The sequence below is a fragment of the Chlorocebus sabaeus genome, chromosome 17 (assembly GCF_047675955.1).
Source record: "Chlorocebus sabaeus isolate Y175 chromosome 17, mChlSab1.0.hap1, whole genome shotgun sequence".
NCBI lineage: Eukaryota > Metazoa > Chordata > Mammalia > Primates > Cercopithecidae > Chlorocebus > Chlorocebus sabaeus.
The window spans coordinates 39,058,593-39,081,201 of NC_132920.1; the positions used below are offsets into that span (position 1 = coordinate 39,058,593).

Genomic DNA, 22,609 nt, shown 5'->3' on the forward strand with positions numbered 1-22,609 from the left:
CAGCACAGAGAACACTTTTGGAAAACTTGAAAGAAAGAAACAAGAGAGGTCAGGATCTGGACAAGGAGTATGTTGTGACTGTCTCTATGTATTGCAAAAGCAGTACATAACAGTCAGTCAAATTCTTTAAAAAATCAGCCAAATTGGCATCTTTTGACTGATCAGTTCAGAGACTGGCCAGTCAGTGAGAGGATTACTCTGACAGCATCAGGCCACTAGATCTTTCTGGTTCCAGTGCTCATAGTCTTCTTGTGAGACCCATGGCCTACTCCCTATTACTTGCATTGTAATACCTCTTTCCAGTGAGGATTACCTTTTAGTCCTTGTCATTAGCTTACCCATGAGGATTTACATACAACATTTCAGATAATGTCTGCTTTCTTTTTACATATCTCGTCACCTCTGGTAGCACATACATTTAACCAGAAACAGAGTAAACCAAAAAACAAAGACCAAGATCTTTTCATTCCATAATCTGTAACCATCTAACATTTCTATTATTTATCCCATATTGCATAATGCATCTTTTTCTGTGGGGTTTCTTTGTACCTAGCCACTTAATGAGCTGTGCAAATTACCACTATATACAATTTATCATTATTTTTATTCATAACTTATTGTGACTTTTTCACCAAATCAAACTCATCCAAATTTCAGATGAGTTTTAGATATTTAGATTTAGATCGGACAAAATTTGTTGCTGAGGACAGTCAGGTTGCAGGGACTAAAAGTTCATTTCTGTATTCCCACTTACGCTTCATGGATCACTTTTGGTAAATTCCCTGATTCTCAGTTCTCAACTTAAACAAAACCTATTTGTTTTGAATGGTAATATATCACTCTCTAGCTCTAATCTCTGTATTTTCTAGCAGGCACCATTACTTAGTATCTATGGAGCAGGTACAGATTATGCTCTAATAATCATGGGTTATTATTGTGTTTTGGGATAAATTATGACTATGGTTTTGTTGTTTTGTTGTTGTTTGATTGTTTGTTTGTTTTTTTGAGATGGAGTCTTGTTCTGTCGCCCAGGCTGGAGTGCAGTGGCGCGATCTCGGCTCACTGTAACCTCTGCTTCCTGGGTTCAGGTGATTCTCCTGCCTCAGCCTCCCAAGTAGCTGGGATTACAGGTGCACACCACACGCCTGGCTAATTTTTTTGTATTTTTTTAGTGGAGATGGGGTTTCACCATGTTCCGCCTCGGCCTCCCAAAGTGCTGGGATTACAGGTGTGAGCCACCACATCCAGCCGACTATATATTTTTCAATCTAAAAATTTCTATTACTTTTCTTCTTAGGTCTTACAATGTGACTAATCTAACAGATGATTTAAAATCTTTGTACAAAGTTGCTGGTGCTGATGGAAAAGGCATCACTTTCATCTTTACTGACAATGAAATAAAAGATGAGGCATTTCTAGAATACCTTAACAACTTGCTATCTTCAGGGGAGGTAAGTCTCAAAAGTAGCAAAAAAGCCCATGTTGTAAATATATAAATTATATTGGAATAGAAAAAGCAGCAGCCTTTTGAAAGTGAGGCTGTTTAGAACATTTTTGATTGTAGACATGGTTAATGTATGAGATTTAGTAGATTTTCTGAAGTTCCTGTGAAATGAATGCTGCCCATCTCCAGATGCTTTGTTTAATTTTGAACATGGTTCCTTACTTGTCTCTTCAATCTTCACTTTGGTCTTATAATTTATTTTAGGAGAAGCAAAGTATCTGTCCGTCTATCTACATACTAGTGAGGAGTGTAGAATGGTTGAAAGAGTTCTGTTAGTTGTAAATGGATGTCTGCACCACCACTTCCGAAACTGCTTGTATCAGCACTTCCATGAGCCTTCACATCTTTAGTACTTCGTTAGAAAGACTCACAGACTCAGCATATACAGGTCAAGCATCTCAAATCCAAAAATCTGAAATCCAAAATGCTCCGAAATCTGAAAGTTTTTGAGCACTGACGTGATGCTCAAAGGACATGCTTATTATTGGAGCATGTTAGATTTCAGATTTTTGGATTTGGGGGTGCTCAACCAGTAAGTAAAATGCAAACATTCCAAAATCTGAAAAAAATCTGAAATCTGAAACACTGTGGTCCCAAGCATTTTGAATAAGGGATGCTCAACTTGTAGTTATATTCATGGTGGAGATTTATTGCGGCAACACAGTAAGGATGCAGAGCCAGATCAGTAGAGAGGAAGATTCATCTTGTAGAGTAATTGATGTACCAGGAACATGGAATTGATGTTCCAGCTTCCTATGCTTTTGCCAAGGGGCCATACAGAACGTCCTCTCCATCCAGTATGAAGGGCAGTAACATATGCACTGTGTTTCCGTTCAGGAAGCCCACTTGAGATTCACAGTCCAGTGGGTTTTTTTTAGGGTTGGTCATTAGTCACTTCCTGCCTAGCTACAACTACCAAAGTTCCAGATTCCTAGAAGGAAAGCAGATAGATGTTTACCGTATATCACAAGGTTTGTGTAAACAGTCTAGTTGGCACTGCAAAACAACCTTATCAATTACTAATGGAGGAGACATTCCAAAAGCCAAGTTCCCTGATAACAGCCCAGGGTCAACTCTGCAAGCATACCCTTCTCAAGATTAAGCCTGCTCTGTTAACTCTTGCCTGTACCATGGTATACAGATGCTTAATGGTGCAAAAATTAGTTAAGTATTTTGGAGTCAGAGTTGATTAGACTGACTCTGAGTCAAAGTACAGAGGGCACCCCTGGACATCTTAAAGAGGTGATTGGTGGTGGAGATGGCTTTTTGGTGATAGCTATTGGAGCACAAGAAAACACAATCACTTCTTGATTGAGCTGCTCAATAAAAAGTTGCAGTCTTGATAATCTCTGGCAAATCAGATTTGACAGTGGAGATGCTGAAAGAAAATATGCAATAAGATGACGTGCAAATTAAAAAAGGGACTGGACTTTGGCAGTGAATTGACTGTGGAGAACTCTTAAAATACAGAACACTTCCTTGTCCATTCCTTAAAGATCTCCAATTTGTTTGCACGAGATGAGATGGATGAAATCACCCAAGGTCTGATTTCAGTGATGAAGAGGGAACTGCCTCGCCATCCTCCTACCTTTGACAATTTGTATGAATACTTCATTTCAAGATCAAGGAAGAACTTACATGTTGTTCTCTGCTTTTCTCCAGTGAGTTTTTATTTTTATTTATATCTACGTAGAAAGAGTTCCTTATTTAAAGATACTTAGTTTACCTTCTCTGATTAGATAATGATCTTAGAAATTAATATTTTTACATTGAATTAAAATTAACACTTTTGTACTACACAATCTCCCTTGACCAAATTCTCATTTCCAGTATAATTTAAAATATTCATATTATTAAAAAATATTGCATAATCTGCAATTTTCATTAATTACCTAGAGACATGGGTTGTTTGAATTGTAAGGGACTTGGTGATGTAACCTCGTCCAGCTCCACCTCCCATGTAGACATATCAGGTTTACTAAAATGTCCCTGATGTAGGTTTGAAAATCTCTATCTCATCGTGCTACCCAATATAGTAGCCATTAGGCATATATGGTTACTTAAGTTTTGATTAATTAGCCCTGTTTCTACTTACTGTTTGGTTTATTTTTGATACAGGGTCTTGCTCTGCTGCCTAGGCTGAAGTGCAGTGGCATGATCATGGCTCACTGCAGCGTCAACCTCCCAGGCTCAAGCCATCTTCTCACCTTAGACTCCCAAGTAGCTGGGACTGCAAGCATGTGCCACCATGCCCAGTTAATTTTTGTATTTTTTGTAGAGACGGGGTTTTGCCACGTTGCCCAGGCTGGTCTGGAACTCCTGGACTCAAGGGATTCACCTGCCTGGGCCTCCCAAAGTGCTGGAATTACAGGCATGAGCCACCACGCCTGGCTTTGCTCCATTCCTAGTGCTTAGTAGTCCTGTGTGGCTAATAGCTACCACACTGGAATGCATATATATAAAGCATTTTTATTATCACTTAAAGTTCTATTGACAGCTCTGCTCTGGGGACTGTCGCTGATTTATAAGGCAGCCTGCTTCATTCTTGGATAGTCTAATTGCCAAAAGGCTCTTATTTATAATCAATAGAATTTTGTCTCTGTACTTTTCTGATTCTAATTCTGCCCTATACAATGAACTCAATCCCTCTTCCGTGTAAAGGTTTTCAGATGTTTGGAGAAGGTTTTCTCAAGGCTGACTAAGTTGTTTCTTTTTTAGACCAAACATCTGTTCCTGCAGCTGTTCTCACTTGTCCCAGTGTCCACGCCTTTTGCTGTCCTGGCCCTCTCTCTTAAAGAGTTCTAGTTTATCAGTTTCCTCTTAAAAGAGAGTTCTGGAATTGAATGCAATAATGTAGATGTAGTCCCAGGACAGGGAAGAGTGTAGCGTGTGTTTCCTCCCTTCATCGGAACATTCAATTTATGTATGATTGCAGCCCAAGAAGATTCATTTTCAAATTTGTGACGTCACTCTGTTGGATCCGACTGCAGAAATCTCTCTCTGGCTGACTTATAACCCCTCCGTGTTTCTAATGTTTGTTGACTTTGCTATCAACAGGTTGGTGAGAAGTTCCGTGCCCGTTCTTTGAAATTTCCTGGCTTGATATCAGGTTGCACTATGGACTGGTTCAGCCGCTGGCCGAGGGAGGCTCTGATTGCTGTGGCCTCCTACTTCCTTTCAGACTATAATATTGTCTGCTCTAGTGAAATTAAAAGACAAGTTGTAGAGACAATGGGCCTGTTTCATGACATGGTTTCAGAGAGCTGTGAAAGTTATTTCCAAAGGTAAGTGATATTACATGAGCAGCATTGCTATGGAACCACAGCATGTACTCCCAAGAGGAATGCATTGTAACATCCAGCAGAAGAGTCTTCCTATTAATTGAGCATGAGGTCCTAGCTGCATTTTTAGATCTTTCTTCCTTTGATTTTCTAGTGATTACGTATGAAGAGATGGCAAGTAAACAAGATTTAAAAACGGACTAGTGTCCACACTTAAATACCTTTTTATCCTCCAAACCTCAAAGTAACAGATACTTAATGAATTGCTTTATTTCATCTGCTTAATTTTGTTTTGAAAATGACTTAGCTAATTCATCACCACTGTTTAAAATTAGTTTCTTATTCAAATGCATTATTTATTTTGATTAAAGAAGTACACGGTTTCTAATGTTTCTTTATTGCCTTATGTTGAGGGAGTATTTAGAATTTCTATTTGCATTACTCAGTCTTACCAATGTCTCTATACCGGATAACTATGAAACAAAATATTAATTGACTGTGGGAAAACCACTCACTAAAAGCAGCAATGACATGTTCATTATGTGAAAGCTGGTGTCAACTGTGCAAAAACATAGCTTTTTTCCCCACAAAGCATGACAGTCACTGTATAAGACTGACAAATGGGCCACATGGATCCCCAGAAAGGCTATGCCTGTTTTTCTGCATAGAGAGTTCGGGTAACACTCTCATTGATTCTCTCTGGCTGACTTATAACCCCTCTGTGTTTCTAATGTTTGTTGACTTTGCTATCAACAGGTTGGTAAGAAGTTCCATGCCCGTTCTTTGAAATTCCTGCTTTGAAATTCCTGTTCTTTGAGGTTCCTGCTTCACAAAAGTTTGTTTATTCCATACCTTTTTCTTTACTTAAAACCATTCCCAGACTACCCTTTTAAATAATTCCAGATAATATCTCCCAAATTCTCTTGGCGAATCAGTGTGTATTAATTCTTTTCTCTTTTTTTTTTTTTTTTTGAGACGGAGTCTCGCTCTGTTGCCCAGGCTGGAGTGCAGTGGCCGGATCTCAGCTCACTGCAAGCTCTGGCTCCCGGGTTTATGCCATTCTCCTGCCTCAGCCTCCCGAGTCACTGGGACTACAGGCGCCCGCCACCTCTCCCGGCTGGTTTTTTTGTGTTTTTTAGTAGAGATGGGGTTTCACCGTGTTAGCCAGGATGGTCTCCATTTCCTGACCTCGTGATCCACCCGTCTCGGCCTCCCAAAGTGCTGGGATTACAGGCTTGAGCCACCGCGTCCGGCCAGTGTGTATTAATTCTTACTGTTAAGAAGATTTTCTTTCTATTTGAACTCCTCCTGCTAATGTCATCTGTGGAGATAAACTTTTACCTTTGTGCAGCTACAAAAATCTGTTTCTTTACTTTGAAAATTTGGGTATATTTTTCAATTTTTTTATATGTTCTTAGGTTGTTGAACTTTATTCTGAATGTAATATTTTTATAACACTTTAATGATAGTCACATATATGCCCAAGATCTTTAAAAAAACTTAAAAACATTAAAAATCTTCAAAACTACAAAAGTTTAAATTAATATAAAAGGTTAAATAATTTTGTAGTACATGAAGAGCTCTTTTTTCACTTGAGCTTCTTCTGTATAAAATTATACCTTTTGTAATAAAGCCCACAATAAAGTAGACATTTGGATCAAGTGCGGTTGCCTTGATTTCAAGGCCAATCCAGTGAACTGGGGAGACATTGGTTTTTGCTTCTGTAAACAAACCCACCCAGCTGATCCAGCAGTGAAGAGACTGTAGCAAATATCACTTGAATGAAAATGGATCACACCACAAATTCATTTCAACCACTTATCCCTAATATTTGTCCAGAACCTTAAAGTTTTACACTGTTGACACCAGCTTTCACATAGGGTGTTCATATATGCGATTTTGTTTGATCTTCACAAAATTCTGGGAGAAGTAGAGCAGACGTTCTTTTCTCAGTTTTCCAGATGAGGAAACAGAGTTGGAGTTAACGGTGAAGTCAAAGACCTTCTCAGGGTCAAAACATCAGACAGATTTAGTCCTCTTTCCACTTCACCTCTGGGAAACCATGCTCAAATCCTGTCTTCCTGCTAGTGAATCACTCTACAGGATCACACTGATTTCCCTTGGGAAAGGTGTCATTTTATGGGTGTACCCACAGTGATTGAAATGGTCCTTTTAACGTTCTGCTTTCAGATACCGCCGAAGAGCACATGTGACTCCCAAATCGTACCTCTCATTTATAAATGGTTATAAAAACATTTATGCTGAAAAGGTGAAATTCATTAATGAACAAGCTGAACGTATGAATATTGGTAAGAGGAATGGAATGGAATGGGATGGAATGGAAATAGGGTTTGTTTGATAGGGATCTCATTATTTTGTTTGGTGGACATTTTGTTTGAAAATGAAATACTCACTTTGTTAGTAGTAGACAATTTTAAAGGATGCCCTTGAAGGTTTTTTGACCTGTCAGGAAACTCTGAACAGAAGAAAATCTAAACAGAAGTGGCCTATTTTCTCTGTAGAACCATTTCTCCTGGCTCTTTCAACTCTGGGTCCCCTGTGCTGAGTCACTGAGCCTTTGCTGGCAGATGGGGACAAGCCAGCGTTTGGGAATAAACAACAATTTCAGTTTTTGGTTTCACTTTGATTTGCCTTGATTTGTATAAACATTGCCATGTTAATGTTCCCTACATTTCTAATAAAGAAAAAGGCAAAATAGAAACAAAAACAAATAAAAACAAAAAGAGATTGTGTACCTAAGCAAGAGTTTTCCAAGTGTCTGGTATATGTAGTATAACTAGCAAAAGTAAACATTGGAACAGATTATATGTCCAGAAAGCATGTGGCCCAAACAATCTAAAGCACCTTAGTTCTTATTTTTCAAGTTCTAAATAAAACTTGAGAGGCTGGGTGTGGTGGCTCTTGCCTCTAATTCCAGCACTTTGAGAGGCCATAGGCGAGCGGATCACTTGAGCCCAGGAGTTCAAGAGCAGCCTGGGCAACATGGTGAAACCCTGTCTCTACAAAAATATAAAAATTAGTCAGGCATCGTGGTGGCGCATGCCTGTACACCCAGCTACTTGGGAGGCTGAGGTGGGAGGATCACTTGAGCCCAGGAAGTCAAGGCTGCAGTGAGCTGAGACTGCACCACTACACTCCAGCCTAAGTAACAGAGTGGGACCCTGTCTCAAGAAAAAAACAAAACAAAAACCACTCGGTCACGTAGCATAACTGAGTGCCAAGGTCTGTGAAGTCATAGCGATGAGAGAAGACTGTGAAAGAAGACTTCTTCTGCGGTTTTCTCATGATTCATCTTTTTGCAGCTTTCCTATATGATGCTTTAGATCAGTAGTGTGCTGAAGCCAACTCATAGTGGCTTTTGAGAGCACAATATTAAATTTTTAGGAATTTTGTGATCTGCTTGTTAAAAAGAACTTTTATTAAAAATTAACTCGTGTATACTTACAATTAAACAAATTGGATTTAAAATAAAGGCAATAAATGCTCAAACTCATCTCTTCTTAGTTTTACTCTTTTTTTTTTCCTTTGAGACGGTTTTGCTCTGTTGCCCAGGCTGGAGTGCAATGACGTGATCTCTGTTCACTGCAACCTCTGCCTCCCAGGTTCAAGTGATTCTCCTGCTTCAGCCTCCCAAGTAGCTGGGATTACAGGCATGCACCACCACGCCCAGCTTATTTTGTATTTTTAGTAGAGACAGGGTTTTGCCATGTTGGCCAGGCTGGTTTCGAACTGACCTCAGGTGATCCACCCACCTTGGCCTCCGAAAGTGCTGGGATTACAGGGGTGAGCCACCATGCCCAGCCTACTCTATTTTCTTATATTAATGTTCTTGAGGTTATTTGCTTCTGTCTGTGTGGTAGGAATATTACATAACAGTGTGGTACTGAGAATCTTTTGGTAGCTTGAAATCAGCCTTGGTGAGAGTGTTTACACTACAGAAATTGGACAATATAAAATGAGGGCTTTTCCTTCTCCCAGTGACCCAGATTTAAATATTTACTAACATCCCACTACCTAGAACCCGTTGGAATAGGAGCCATTGAGTTAACCAGTTCTTTTTCTCTACAGTGCTAAAAGTTGCAAAGTCTGTTACATAAATTTTCATAGTTATAGCAAAGAGAACCATAAAAATGTTAATATATTTTCTATCTCATTTGCCACCTCAGCTGCAATATGATTCAAAGGCAAAAAATGATAGCAAAAACTGTTTACAAAGCCAAAGAGAGTATAAATTTGTCAAATAAGTATCTTGGCTAAACTAATCTTATTCGATAGGACATTGTGACCTTCCCTTAAATGTAGCTATGTGATATTCTTCTGTCAGAGCTGTTTTCTTTGCCTTCCTGTTGAAACTCAGAAATATGGTCAATATTGTTGCTCTTAAGATATGTATGTTTTTAAAGCTTTTGTCTACAAATACAATTTTGTGTTTGTTATATTACATGTACAGTGCCTTATAAATAGTAAATATTAAATATTTGATGAAGGCATATACCTATACTCAGCAAAAGCATGTATGTGTGTATTTGTAAAGGTCTTGATAAACTAATGGAGGCAAGTGAATCTGTTGCTAAACTGTCTCAGGATCTTGCAGTCAAGGAGAAGGAGTTGGCCGTGGCTTCCGTAAAAGCAGATGAAGTGAGTTTGCATTTATTTTATCACTGATGAGGAATATTTTTCCATATTAAAATGCATTATTTTAAAATGATATTAAAGAACAAGCAGGGTATAAATCTATGGACAATTCCTGGTAAGATAGTGTTCACAAAGAGTTAGACGTTTTTGTTTAACTTATACCAGCGTTTATCTGAACTATTAATTTTGCTACTTGGCCTAAGACTATTATTTCTTCTCTCACTCTGTCTGTCTCTCTTATTCTTTTTCAACTGTTTATGAAATTTCTGCTTGACTATGAGTTATATTTGGTCTTCTGTTTAAGGTCCCTGTATGTTCCAGGTTTCTGGGATGGTCCAAATCTCACTTATATGTGTCAAGGAGGGCAAAGAATAAAGAGGAAGAGTTGGTGGAGTGTCTTTTTTTAAAAAAAAAAGAAAGTGGAAAAATCCATACTCCTTTCAAGGAGATAGGTATATGTGTGTGCTGCTTTTTCTCTTTTTTTTTTTTTTTTTTTTTTTGAGATAGAGTCTTGCTCTGTTGTCCAGGCTGGAGTGCAGTGGCACAATCTCAGCTCACTGCAACCTCCACCTCCTGGGTTCGAGCGATTTTCCTGCCTCATTTTTGTATTTTTAGTAGAGACGGGGTTTCACCATGTTGGCCAGGATGGTCTTGATTTCTTGACTTTGTGATCCGCCTGCCTCGGCCTCCCAAAGTGCTGGGATTACAGACGTGAGCCACGCTGCCCGGCCTATGTGCTGCCTTTTTAAAATCTATTATACAGCCTTCTAGTCTCAGATTTTCAGCTTCCAGTCACCAAGAGTCAGTTAAGAATAAATACTTCAGTCTTGATCCTCGCCAGTTACTGAAATGAGTGAACTAACATAGGGGAGGCACTTACACATAGTCCTGGCATATGTGGTAAGCACTCAGTAAACATTAGCTACTTCTATTGTTATTATACAAGGCTTACTAGGGGTTTTTGCCCTTATTCTATGATACTTTCTTGAATTGTTTTAATCTTCTAGAAATTTGTAGAGTGAAAATACTATTTCTTCTGAAAGCTTTAAATATTTATTTATATGTATTCTAAGCCTAAGGAAAGCTTAGAAAATGGAAAACTGCGAGGAACTGCTCAAAGGAATTTACTTTAATACACCTTAAAATATAGACAATTTAGATAGGAAATAAATTTGTTCTTATTTGTGTTTTATATTATATTGAATAAATATTTGCTCACTCTTCAAATCTATAAATTTTGCTTGAAAGGTTTCTATTTGCTTTCCTGTGTTTGCTCAACTTAACAGGTATTAGCAGAAGTCACAGTAAGCGCTCAGGCTTCAGCCAAAATTAAAAATGAAGTACAGGAGGTAAAAGACAAAGCCCAAAAAATTGTGGATGAAATTGATAGTGAAAAAGTAAAAGCTGAAAGCAAGCTCGAGGCAGCTAAACCTGCATTGGAAGAAGCAGAAGCAGCCCTGAATGTGAGCAGTGCATTGTTACCCCTTCCAACACAAGTCCTAGAAGGCATCATGTTTCATTACATGAAATTAACTCATCAGAAAACTGAATTGAATTCTTAATGTGATTGATAATCTCTGAGTCTGGAAACAAATGTATCAATTCAGTTTTCTAAGTTTTAATTTTTTTAAAGTCCTCTCCTTTTATATTATTTTCATCCCACAGATTGACCTTCCACAAGAACTGAGAAATAATGCTAGTGGTTAGTGGCCTAAACTATGAGAAATTCAGATTACACAGAGAGTCTGCTCGGTTTCTCCACCATCCCTTCCAGATTATGTCATGCCCCCTTTTAAAATCTTCCTGTGGTTCCCACTGCTCTTAGGATAAAGTCCTGAGCTAGGCATTCACAGCTGTGAGGCAAAAGGTGCACAGCTTTGGAGGCAGGCAGACCTGCATTCAACCTCTATGTATAATACACACACACACATATATATACACATGCACATACATGGTTATATACACACGTGTATATACATACATGCATATATATATACACACGTACATATATATGGATATATACACACTTATATACACACGTGTATATACATACACACTGCTAATACACACACATATATGTATATATGTACATATATATGATCTGGAGTAAATTTACTTAACTTTCTTGGGTATCTGTGGGGATTATAATATCTCATTGATCCTTAAAGAATCAGTGAGAGCATTAAAAGTAATTAATACAAAATGCTAGTTACATAGAAAGAGCTCAATAAATATTAGTGCTTCTGTTCCTGCTGATGACCTGGCTCCTGTCTATCTCTTGAACATGTATATCTTGTCATTTTCTCCCTACACACAATGCGATCCAGTCATACAGAAAAATGTATAGGATTCTGAAAGAATGGTCAGGGTCTGTTACGTTTAAACGTGCCTCCACCTCTGCCGGGAATGCTCTTCCTAACTTTCATTGCCTAATTAGAGTCAGTCTTCAAATCTGGGCCCAGACCTCACTCCTCCTAGAAAGTTTTCAGTTCTTCTTCAAGGCCTTCCTTTGTTTTCCTGTCACTCACATGCTTCTGTCATGGCAGAAATCCTTATGTAGGTTAATTGTATTTTCTTTGCCATTTTTCAGGAGGTTATGAGGACAAGACTATTTTTGTTTGTTTTGTTTTATATAGGAGAATGCCTGCAATTGTTAAATGAATAAATAAATCTATGATAATAATTTAATCAAATGTTAACAATGACCAGGACATGTTCTGCACCCCTACTTCCTTTATGGGTCTTACTATAACGTACAAAAGGGAGAGATCACCGAACCAAAGGAATCTTAGAACATGTTATTGATCATATGGTCTCCCAGTTCTTGCCTTGATGGTCAGGCAATGTCTTAATCCAAACCCAGCCAATGGATAGAAATTTTCAAAAATATTTTTATGAGCCATATATTACAGTAACTTCTCTTGTCTCCTTCTAATTCCTCCCCCTGCCATAGACAGGGAAGCCCTCAAAATGAAGGCTGAAGGTGAGGTTTCTGATATTCAGGGCTTTGTATCCTCTCAATATCTACACCTAATATAGACCCTGTGCTTTGAAGATGCAAGTTATCTAAATGTTACATATCAATGGGACTTATTAACAGAGGTCTGTGATGGCAATGCCTGGTAGTGATATTTTAAACCAATTCATTGGGAGCAAAAGGGAAAAAAAGAATACATACAAATAAACAAACAGAAATATCAAAATAACAATGAAAGAGCCACTAAGCAAAAATCTTGGAACTGGAGAGAAAATATGCTTTGAAGTTTTCTATCTTAATTATTTAAAAGTATTAGATTTCTGTGTAGCTATTAATACCACTCAACAAACAAAATATTGATCCCTAATCCCAAATATAGACTATCAAGCCAAATGATATTGCCACAGTCAGGAAACTTGCAAAACCACCACATCTTATTATGAGAATCATGGACTGTGTTCTGTTACTATTTCAAAAGAAAATTGACCCTGTTACTATGGATCCAGAAAAACCTTGCTGCAAGCCATCATGGGGAGAGTCATTAAAGGTAAGTCAAGTCTATCTTTGTCAATCCTATGAGCTGCATCAGGCATCCTCAGCCCGGGACATTCAATATAGACCAGACAAACTGGCAGACAATAATTGATCATTGTGTATTGAAAAGTTTATCTTAAACTGCATCACGTAAAATGTAAAGGGGGATAGATTTAAAGCTGAATGCCTTCTTTTTATGACATCTGTCCAGAACCGGTGGCTAGTATTGGCACAGCCTTTGTGTCAACCCAGCCCAATCTTCAAAATGGGGCTTGTGTGGTTGGTGGCATTCAGATGCACTTACCAGAAAGAAAACTTACATAGCTTTTCTTCTTTACTCTTTCCACGTGGAATCCAGAAGACAATTTGTGATTTACAGTTTTAGGTTGGCTACTGCCAATAGTCTCAATTTGTATATTTAGAGCAAATCAACTGTTACTTCTTTGAGAAAATTCAATTTAGAAGTACATGTTAACTCAGGAAGAAAGTATTTATTTTCTTCCAGAACTTACAGGTTATAATACTATTTTTCAGTTGATGAGTGCAACAGGATTCCTGTGGAGCCTTCAGCAGTTCCCTAAGGACACTATAAATGAAGAGACTGTTGAGCTACTACAGCCATATTTTAATATGGATGATTATACTTTTGAAAGTGCCAAAAAAGTCTGTGGGAATGTGGCTGGTCTCCTGTCTTGGACACTTGCTATGGCAATATTTTATGGCATCAATAGAGAAGTGTTGCCTCTGAAGGTAAAAGTTTCCTTCCTTCTCCCAGTAAATCAATGTTTCATAAAATCAATTATCAGTATTGCTGCTATTAAAAGAAAATGCGTAGTTTAGATAAAGGTAGATGTCCCTGTTACCAAATTTGTCTTTTTTCTCTGTGTCCTCTCAAAGTTTCTCTTTCTTTTTATATCTGTTACATGTTTCTTGACAGTGCAGGCAGGTGACTGAAACCAATGTGTTAACTTACACAGGAAATGAGTTTCTTGGGAATAATAATCAAGCTGTCATAAGAAGAAAAACTTGCCATTTCTTTGAAGTTTGGAGATTAGGTTTGGAGGTTGAATTTGATGACTGTATTTCAAACAAAACTTATAAAAATTAGACTTGACACTAGAAATGTTTTAAATTTCCAAGACAGGAGGAGAACCTTAAATGCAATCGAAGAAGCAAACAAAACCTAAAAGGTTGTTCACAAAAGACAAATCAAGATGTTGCGGATTTCCCATAACCCTAAATACTAGAAGATAATGGAAACACATATGCAGCGTTTTGAGGAGGAAAGTGCTGGGGTCCAAGCACTCAATAATGGGCAAAGCTGGTCTTCATGTATGAGGGAACAGAAAGAGATTCTTAGGAGTGCAAGGATTTGTGAAATGTATCACTCAGATACACACTGCCTCCAGGGCCCTGTCTCAATCCCCCACCCCCACAAAGCTAAAAGTATTGTAAGTGGTTGCTCTGTGGAGTGGATAATGATGAGTTGGTGGACAGGGGGTTACTGTTTTTCCTAATAAGCTTTAGTGAAATGGCTGCCTCTTTAAAACCTGTGCATGAGGAACTTCGAGAAAAATAGAAAATCAATTTAAAATAAAAAGTTTCAACAAAGAGAAATGATAGGAAAAATATGAAAAAAACACACCCCAACAAAAGATACCAAGGGAGAAATCTTACAATAAATGTAGAATTCAAGAAAAAAATAAAACACACACACATCAGAAAAGAGCTATTCTTTGTTGATAAAAATTATGATCCATAGTGAAGACAATTAAAATAATGTGTTATGCAATAAATAAAATAGCATCAAATCATAGAAAGCAAATCCATTAGTATTTTCAGTGGAAATTAACAAATATAATACTGTAATTTGAGATTGTGGCACATGCTATCAAATTAACAAAAATAATATGGTAATTTCAGATTGTGGCTACCCCGATAGGCATAGGGCCAGCTTCTTGGGTGTGCACACAGGGCCTTGTGTTAATGCTCTGCTGTTGCCGTCTTCAGATTCTTAATAATTTTTTTTTAACAAGGGGCCCCACATTTTTCATTTTGCACTGGGCCCTGTAAATTATAGAGGCAGTCCTGAGTAGGTATAAATTAGTAATTATATAGAAATTTTACATGATATTATTTTTCAGGTTGAATAACTACTTTGAACTTTCTTCAATATAAACAAAGAATATGAAATTATTTCTAGAGTACAAGAAACATTTATAAGAATTAATTATATTCAATGGTAAAAGAGGACCTTGATTAAATTCCTGAAAGTAAAAAATCCTGGGGTCTCATTCTCTGATTATAAGCAACAATACTGGAAAGTTTACATTAAAATGAAGTCAGTCATTCCTAATTAGGACATAATGAAAATAAGTGAATTACCAAAGCTTCTGTGATATGGCCAAAATGGTACATTCTTAGCCCTTATATGCATCAAAGAAACTAAACATTCCACTTAAGAGTTAAAGTATATACTCACTCATAAGCATACATACACAGGAAATTTAAGGAAAGCAGAATAGAGCCAATAAAAATAACATTAAAAATTAGAGAAGAGAAAAGCAGCAGAATTAATGAGCAAATCTTTTTTTTTTTTTTGAGACGGTATCTTGCTCTATCATCCAGGCTGGAGTGCAGTGGTGTGATCTCGGCTCACTGCAAGCTCCACCTCCCAGGTTCACGCTATTCTCCTGCCTCAGCCTCCCAAGTAGCTGGGACTACAGGTGCCCGCCACCATGCCCAGCTAATTTTTTTGTATTTTTAGTAGAGACGGGGTTTCGCCGTGTTAGCCAGGATGGTCTCGATCTCCTGACCTCGTGATCTGCCCGCCTCGGCCTCCCAAAATGCTGGGATTACAGGCGTGAGCCACCGTGCCCGACCTGGCCATTCATTTTGGGATTACAGGCGTGAGCCACCAGTCCCGGCCGGCATTAATGAGCAAATCTAAGAACCTATGCTTTACAAAAACAAAACTGTAAGAAATATTCCAGGAAAATCTAATCAAGAAGAAAATAAAAACAAATGAAAATAGAAAGATAAATCCTCATAATTCTAGATGTGAAGATTCAAGTAATTATAAAGCAATTTTTTTTTAACAGACAGAGTTTCGTTCTGGCCCCCAGGCTGGAGTGCAGTGGTGCAATCATAGCTTACTGTAGCCTTGAATTTCTGGACTTAAGCAATCCTCCTCCCTCAGTCTCCCAAACTGCTAGGATTATAGGTGTGAGCCACTGTGCCAGGCTGCAAATATTACATAGTTATATGTCAATATATTAGAAAATCTAAATGAAATAAAAATGTTATGGGAAAAGGAGCTAAATTCAAACAAACATTGAGAACAAAAATAAGAAAGGTATCAAAGAACTTCTACCCCAGAAGGCTTTGGGTCTAGATTACTTTACTGATTATTTTAAATTTACAAGAAGCAGATCATTACCGCATTGTAGGACTTAGAAAAATATGAAAAACTACTGTTACAGTAATTTCACTTGCAGAATCTTTGATATGTTTACATATCCAATACTCACAGCATTATTTGTAATAACTAAAAATGGGGGGTGGAGAAATGTATACGAGTAGGAAAAAGGTTAATTATGATACATCCAACATGTAGAATATCATGCAGTCACATAACTAATGTTCATGATGGACTTGGGACCTTCATAAAACGAAATGAAATAAAAAAAAAATCAAAATGCCAATTACCAACTTCCTAACACAACACTCACAGGTTATGTCTGAGTAAAATCGGGGTAACTTTTGTTCTCCTTCCTATACATTGCTGCATTTTCCATGTTTTCTTATTGAACATTAATAATTAAAAAAATTTTTTTTGAGACAGGGTCTCACTCTGTCCCCCAGGCTAGAGTGCAGTGTTGCGATCACAGGTTACTGCAGCCTTGACCTCCGGGGCCCAAGCGATCCTCCTGCTTCAGCCTCCAGAGTAGCTTGGACTACAGGTGCATGCCACCATACCCAGCTAACTTTTCTATTTTTCCGTGGAAACAAGATCTCCCTATTTTGCCCAGGCTGGTCTTAAACTGGATTCAAGTGATCTTCAGCATCCCAAAGTTCTGGGATTACAGGCATGAGCCACCGTACCTGGCCAGTAATTAAAAATTTAAAAGTAATGAAATACCCTCCAAGACTCTCTGCTTTCCCAGCCGAAGACACTGAAACAGATAAGCTCGAAAGTCCCATGTAGTGCAGAAATTATGTGATTTGTGTTATCTACCAATTACAATCATGACTGTTTTGTGCAGCTAATACACTAACCATGTCTTCTTTTTCAGGCCAACCTGGTCAAGCAGGAAGGCCGGTTAGCAGTTGCTAATGCCGAGTTAGGGAAGGCACAAGCCCTGCTGGATGAGAAGCAAGCTGAGCTGGATAAAGTACAGGCAAAATTTGATGCAGCAATGAATGAGAAAATGGTGAGATTAAATATGCAAAATCCCCAAAATGGTATACTGAAACTTTATACAAGAGCATGCTGTATTTGGAAGTCGGGCAAATGGTTGTGATGACAAAATACTGGCCAGCATGCCTATCTGTTTTGGATCTTTGGTGCTCAAAATTTTTTTGTGTGTGTTTTCACTGATCAAGCTGTACCATCACTGATTTGAGGGTTAGAAAACTGGGTTTGAGATGCAGCTCAGACATTTGTTAATTGTGTGGTTTGGGGCAATCTACCTAGCTCTGTTTGTAAAATGGGGATCCTGATATGACCTCTTGGGATAGGATGTAAGCAATGGTGGTCTAGTAAATGTTTAAAAGTCTAGTGTGCCGTGCGGGGACAGGAAAGCCCAGATTTGTAATATTTGCTGATTTCTGTGGTGGAAATACTCCCATCACTGGCAATTCTAAACTACCAATGTAACGTCACTGAGCACAGATTTGGGAAAAGGTGCATGGCAGTACACCATTGCATACTATTTCCACCATCCAGATACAACAGCCTTAACGTCGAGAGCATAGATAATATTAACATTTAAATGATTAGGAAGTAAGCTTTTGTTATTTATTACTTTTGCTTTTAATATAATTTTTTAATTGTAAGCTTACATAGTTTAATTTTTAATAAAGGCTGTGTTTAGCACCAGCTCACAAATACTCTAAAAATTTAACAGTTGGCTCTTATGAGTTGGTCCAAGCCAGCTGCTGCATGCTACTGTTGTCTGGGATTTTTCCAGGAGAAAATACTTTGCAAATGGCAAAGAACTCAGGATTATTACTGCATCCAAGACGTCGAAAGGGCAAATCTTATTGATTTGATTCTGTTTTGAAAATGTTCAATAGAAATACTATTTTAATTTATCTGATTAAAAGATAAATTATGTGATTTGGATTCTGTCTTACAAAATTGCTTTCCTTGAAATTTCGTAAGGTAAAATCACTATATTATGAATGATCAAAATTTAATATGTGAAGTTTCATGCACACTGTATTTTTAGGTTATATTATTTTGCAAATTAAGAAATTCCCTCGTGTGTTTTTATGTGTGAATATAATGGATGTTTGTGTTAAGCACTTAGAAAAGTGTTTTTGAGACATTCTCCCATTATGGCTGCAGGATTTGCTTAATGATGCTGATATGTGCCGGAAAAAGATGCAGGCCGCCTCCACTCTCATCGATGGGCTGAGTGGAGAAAAAATCCGATGGACCCAGCAAAGTAAAGAATTCAAAGCTCAGATTAATAGGTGCGAATCTGGGTCTCTTCACAGTCACTCTTTCTTTGTGACATTAGAGAACATAAAGTCCATTTCCACGGTGAAATGCTTTTCTCCTTCATTTCCATGTGTTCATGTCTGAATCCCGTCATCTATGACAGTGCTTACAACTTAAATCATGCACTCTAGGTGAAATACTATAGAGGGTGAAGAAGATTTTGTGAAATATTTTGCATCTCAGCTGTGGTTCAGTATGAGAGTGCTTTTGATATTATTTGGATTTGCCAGGGCCATCTAGATGCTCACTCCAGTTCTCTATGCTTCACCTCAGTGATTTTGGAAGTGTGGATCAATGGTTTGTTGTAAACGCAAGGCTGTCTTTTGCTGGTGTCTATTGGTGTCCTTAGAAAACTTAAAAGAGAGCGCAATGAGAGAGGAGCAAGAAGATGGCAATAAACAAACAAACAAACAAATAAATAGAAAGGGAGGGGAAAGAAAACATGGCTTAACACAAGATTGAAATCTGAACAAGACCAAGGGACAGGATGGGGGAAGATGCTTTCCGCACAGTACCAAGGCTCATGACCTGTAGGCTTTGGGAGGAAGCCTTCTTTCTTGCTTCCTGACCACCCCACATGTGGCTACTCCCACCCACTTTTGGATTTTGGGCTCCACTTTGCATGGTCTTTTCCATGCCTGGCTACCAAGCATTAAGCAGGGGCAAAGAAGGATTTCCCCCAGTAACAGAGCACAACTGTGACCTCTCAAACAACTTAGCGAAAGAGCTTAAAACATGTCAGGAGACTCACTTTGGGGAGGGGGCTGTGTGTTTTTTCTTCACAGACTTGTAGGTGATATTCTGCTGTGCACGGGATTCCTTTCCTACCTTGGTCCTTTCAATCAGATATTTAGGAACTATTTGCTTAAAGATCAATGGGAAATGGAGTTGAGAGCACGGAGAATTCCTTTCACAGAAAACCTGAATCTTATTTCAATGTTGGTGGATCCTCCAACCGTAAGTTTTACTTTCCCAATATTATTTGAATTTCAATCTCACTTTATTTCTTACTTACTAAGAAACCCAGCTGCGTGCAGTGTCTCACACCTGTAATTCCAGCACTTTGGGAGGCCAAGGAGGACAGATCATGAGGTCAGGAGTTTAAGACCAGCCTGACCAACATCTCTACTAAAAATACAAAAGTGAGCTGGGCGTGACGGCGTGTGCCTGTAATCCCAGCTACTCAGGAGCTGAGGCAGGAGAATCACTGTAACTGGGGAGGCAGAGGTTCCGAGATCACGCCATTGCACTCCAGCCTAGGCAACAAGAGAGAAACTTCATCTCAAAAAAAAAAAAAAAAAAAAAAAAGGAAACCCAGGTTCATTAAACTTTAACTAGAAAGATTGATTTGAAAGTGCTTAAGAGTTTTTTTTTTTAAATAATTTTCTTTGTGGTATAAATGTTTCTTGGTGTTTTAAGTAATCTTGCTTCCAAATTAAGACCAATTGCATTGCTATGAACTAAAAGATCATTTGAGAGATATAGGCTTGCTAATACTGGGCCCTTCTTATACCTCTTCATTATTTACACCACTCCTGTGAAGTCATACTCTCTTTCAAACATTTTAGGCAAATGTAGGCATGATCTGTGCTGGTATTAACCTTATTTTCCTTATTTGCTATCTTTTTTAGTGTCTAATAACATAACACAATAGCGTGTTCTGGTGACCCTAAGTAATAGCAAGGCCTTTCATACTAACCTTCCTTGCTGGGAATCTGATGCCGCTGTCAATTCCCAGTATATCTTGCAGAGCTTCTGTGGTAATAAATGCTTTCCAGGCAATTTGTATTCATGAGTTGCTTTTCTGATTTGCAAATCTGCTCTCCAGTTGCTGTTTCCTTAGGGGATGCCAAGCTATTAATTTCATGTTATCTGTATTTAAAAGTTAAAAACTAATCTTTTCCAATTCAAACATTGTTGAATTCACCCTTACAGGGAATAGATTATGTGTTGTAGATGCATTGGGCACTGGTGAAGCAATGTGGGTCAGAATATTCTTTATTAATTATGGCCTTTGGGGGTCCTGGGATAATTTAACAAAGGTGGAGGCTGGTTGGCTCATTGGATCTCTGATTATTTTATTTTATTTTATTTTTTTAGAGCCAAAGTCTTGCTCTGTAGCCCAGACTGAAGTGCAGTGGTGTGATCATGGCTCACTGCAGCCTCAAATTCCTGGGCTCAGGTGACCCTCCCAGCCTCCCAAAATGCTGGGATTATAGGCATGAACCACTGCGCCTGACTTGGTGATTTTATTGATCATGTGGCGGGAGGCTGGCAATCTGCTCTAAATTTGGAGAAGGAAATATTCACAAAAGTGTCATTGATGAGCTCCTGGTAATATAATAACTCATCTAATTTATCTCCAGCTATGCAATCACCCGTACATCATGCGGGCAGAACCAAAGGGCCGGAAGGGGAAGCTATCAGGGGCTAATTGCTTGGGACTTTTCTTCTTCTCTGACATCTCATTATATTCACTATCTCCATTAACCTCAAATCAGGTTCAATATGCAGTCAACTTACTCTGATTCCCCTAAGTATGAAAATACAATGCAAAAGGATAAACCTTGTTTTGGGTGATTAAAGAAGGGATTCATTAGATTATAAATTTGTTTTTTGTTTTTTTTTTATGTGAATGTTATTTGGTTCACATTTACAAGTTTGCTTTTTTAGAAGTACAAGTTTCTTAGTCTCAAAGGAAAATAATGTCCATATTTTAAATTATTTTACTTTATGGTACTTCTAATTACTAATGAGGGCATTCCTGTTCTCCTTTGAATGGTGATATCCATTTCCTGTTGTTCAGATTGGTGAGTGGGGGCTACAGGGATTACCAGGAGATGATCTCTCAATTCAGAATGGCATTATTGTGACAAAGGCCACCAGATACCCACTCCTCATAGACCCACAAACTCAAGGCAAAACTTGGATTAAATCAAAGGAAAAAGAAAATGATTTGCAGGTATGTAGCATTTGGTGCAGGGGAAAATAATCTTGAAATCATGAAACTTTTCAAAATTTCAATTGAATCTGCAGTCATAAAGTTGTCATCTCCGTGACAAATGTTGGCTAATTCACACTCTTGAGTTTTGTAATAGCAATCTGGGGCAACAGCTCTGATTCTTTTCTCTCTTTTGTACTCTCCTTGTACATTTCCCTGACTCCATTGCTTTTGCTAATATTGAATGTGGCTTTTGTTCCGGGCCTTGGGTTTGGTCCTATAGGAAAGTGGCAAATAGAATATTGTGATCCCTCAGTTCAAGACCATTCATGCCAACCTTGCTCAGGCTCTGGGTACTACATAGCTTACTGAGTCCGGCTTTGGTGCTTGCATCTAATAAGGTGTTAATTTTAAGGTGGGGGTAGACAAGGGCAGGATTCCAACATTCCTGACACCCTTAGGGATTCTGTTACTATTGATATTTTAATTCAACTACCAATGTGGGATATTCAGTGTTTCCTAGACACTGTTCCCAGAGTTCTAAACCTCCTGCCCCCGTATTTTTGCTTATACTATTTCTACTAACCAAAATGTCTTTCTCCACCCTCCACTTACATCCCAGATAAAAATCTCAGCCATTCTTCGAAGTCCACATCCACCACTACCTCCGTCACGACTTTTCTGTGTCCCCAGCACACTATAGCCTGTCCTGAATCCTCACAATGTCTTGTTTGCACTTCCGTTGTGGACTTAGAATCTGACTTAAGTTATTGTTCTTTGCACATTTATCTTTTATTTCTGCTGTACCATGAACTCATTGTTGGCCAAGTTTTATTCATCTTTACATGTTCTGCACTGCTCTTTTTGAGTAGAAATTCTGATATTTATTGAATTTCAGTGAATTTATCAAAGTGTGTCATCATTATAGAAAAAAAGAACCAGGAAAATAATGTGGTCATCTTGATGAATATGAAAAAAAAAGCACTTG

General features: G+C 38.2%; 1 protein-coding gene across 2 annotated transcripts in view; it reads left to right on the plus strand.

Annotated features, from left to right (window-relative positions):
* The window catches only part of DNAH8 (dynein axonemal heavy chain 8), a 328,361-nt gene that overhangs the window by 197,279 nt on the left and 108,473 nt on the right, over positions 1 to 22,609 (plus strand). For both annotated transcript variants that reach the window (XM_007972725.3, XM_038006035.2), the window contains 12 exons: positions 1,298 to 1,451; positions 3,001 to 3,165; positions 4,562 to 4,788; positions 6,976 to 7,094; positions 9,341 to 9,444; positions 10,728 to 10,904; positions 12,798 to 12,965; positions 13,487 to 13,702; positions 17,248 to 17,385; positions 18,525 to 18,652; positions 19,466 to 19,637; positions 21,487 to 21,642. In XM_007972725.3, the coding sequence (XP_007970916.2) occupies positions 1,298 to 1,451; positions 3,001 to 3,165; positions 4,562 to 4,788; positions 6,976 to 7,094; positions 9,341 to 9,444; positions 10,728 to 10,904; positions 12,798 to 12,965; positions 13,487 to 13,702; positions 17,248 to 17,385; positions 18,525 to 18,652; positions 19,466 to 19,637; positions 21,487 to 21,642 (1,924 nt within the window). The remainder of the gene's footprint in view (positions 1 to 1,297; positions 1,452 to 3,000; positions 3,166 to 4,561; positions 4,789 to 6,975; positions 7,095 to 9,340; positions 9,445 to 10,727; positions 10,905 to 12,797; positions 12,966 to 13,486; positions 13,703 to 17,247; positions 17,386 to 18,524; positions 18,653 to 19,465; positions 19,638 to 21,486; positions 21,643 to 22,609) is intronic.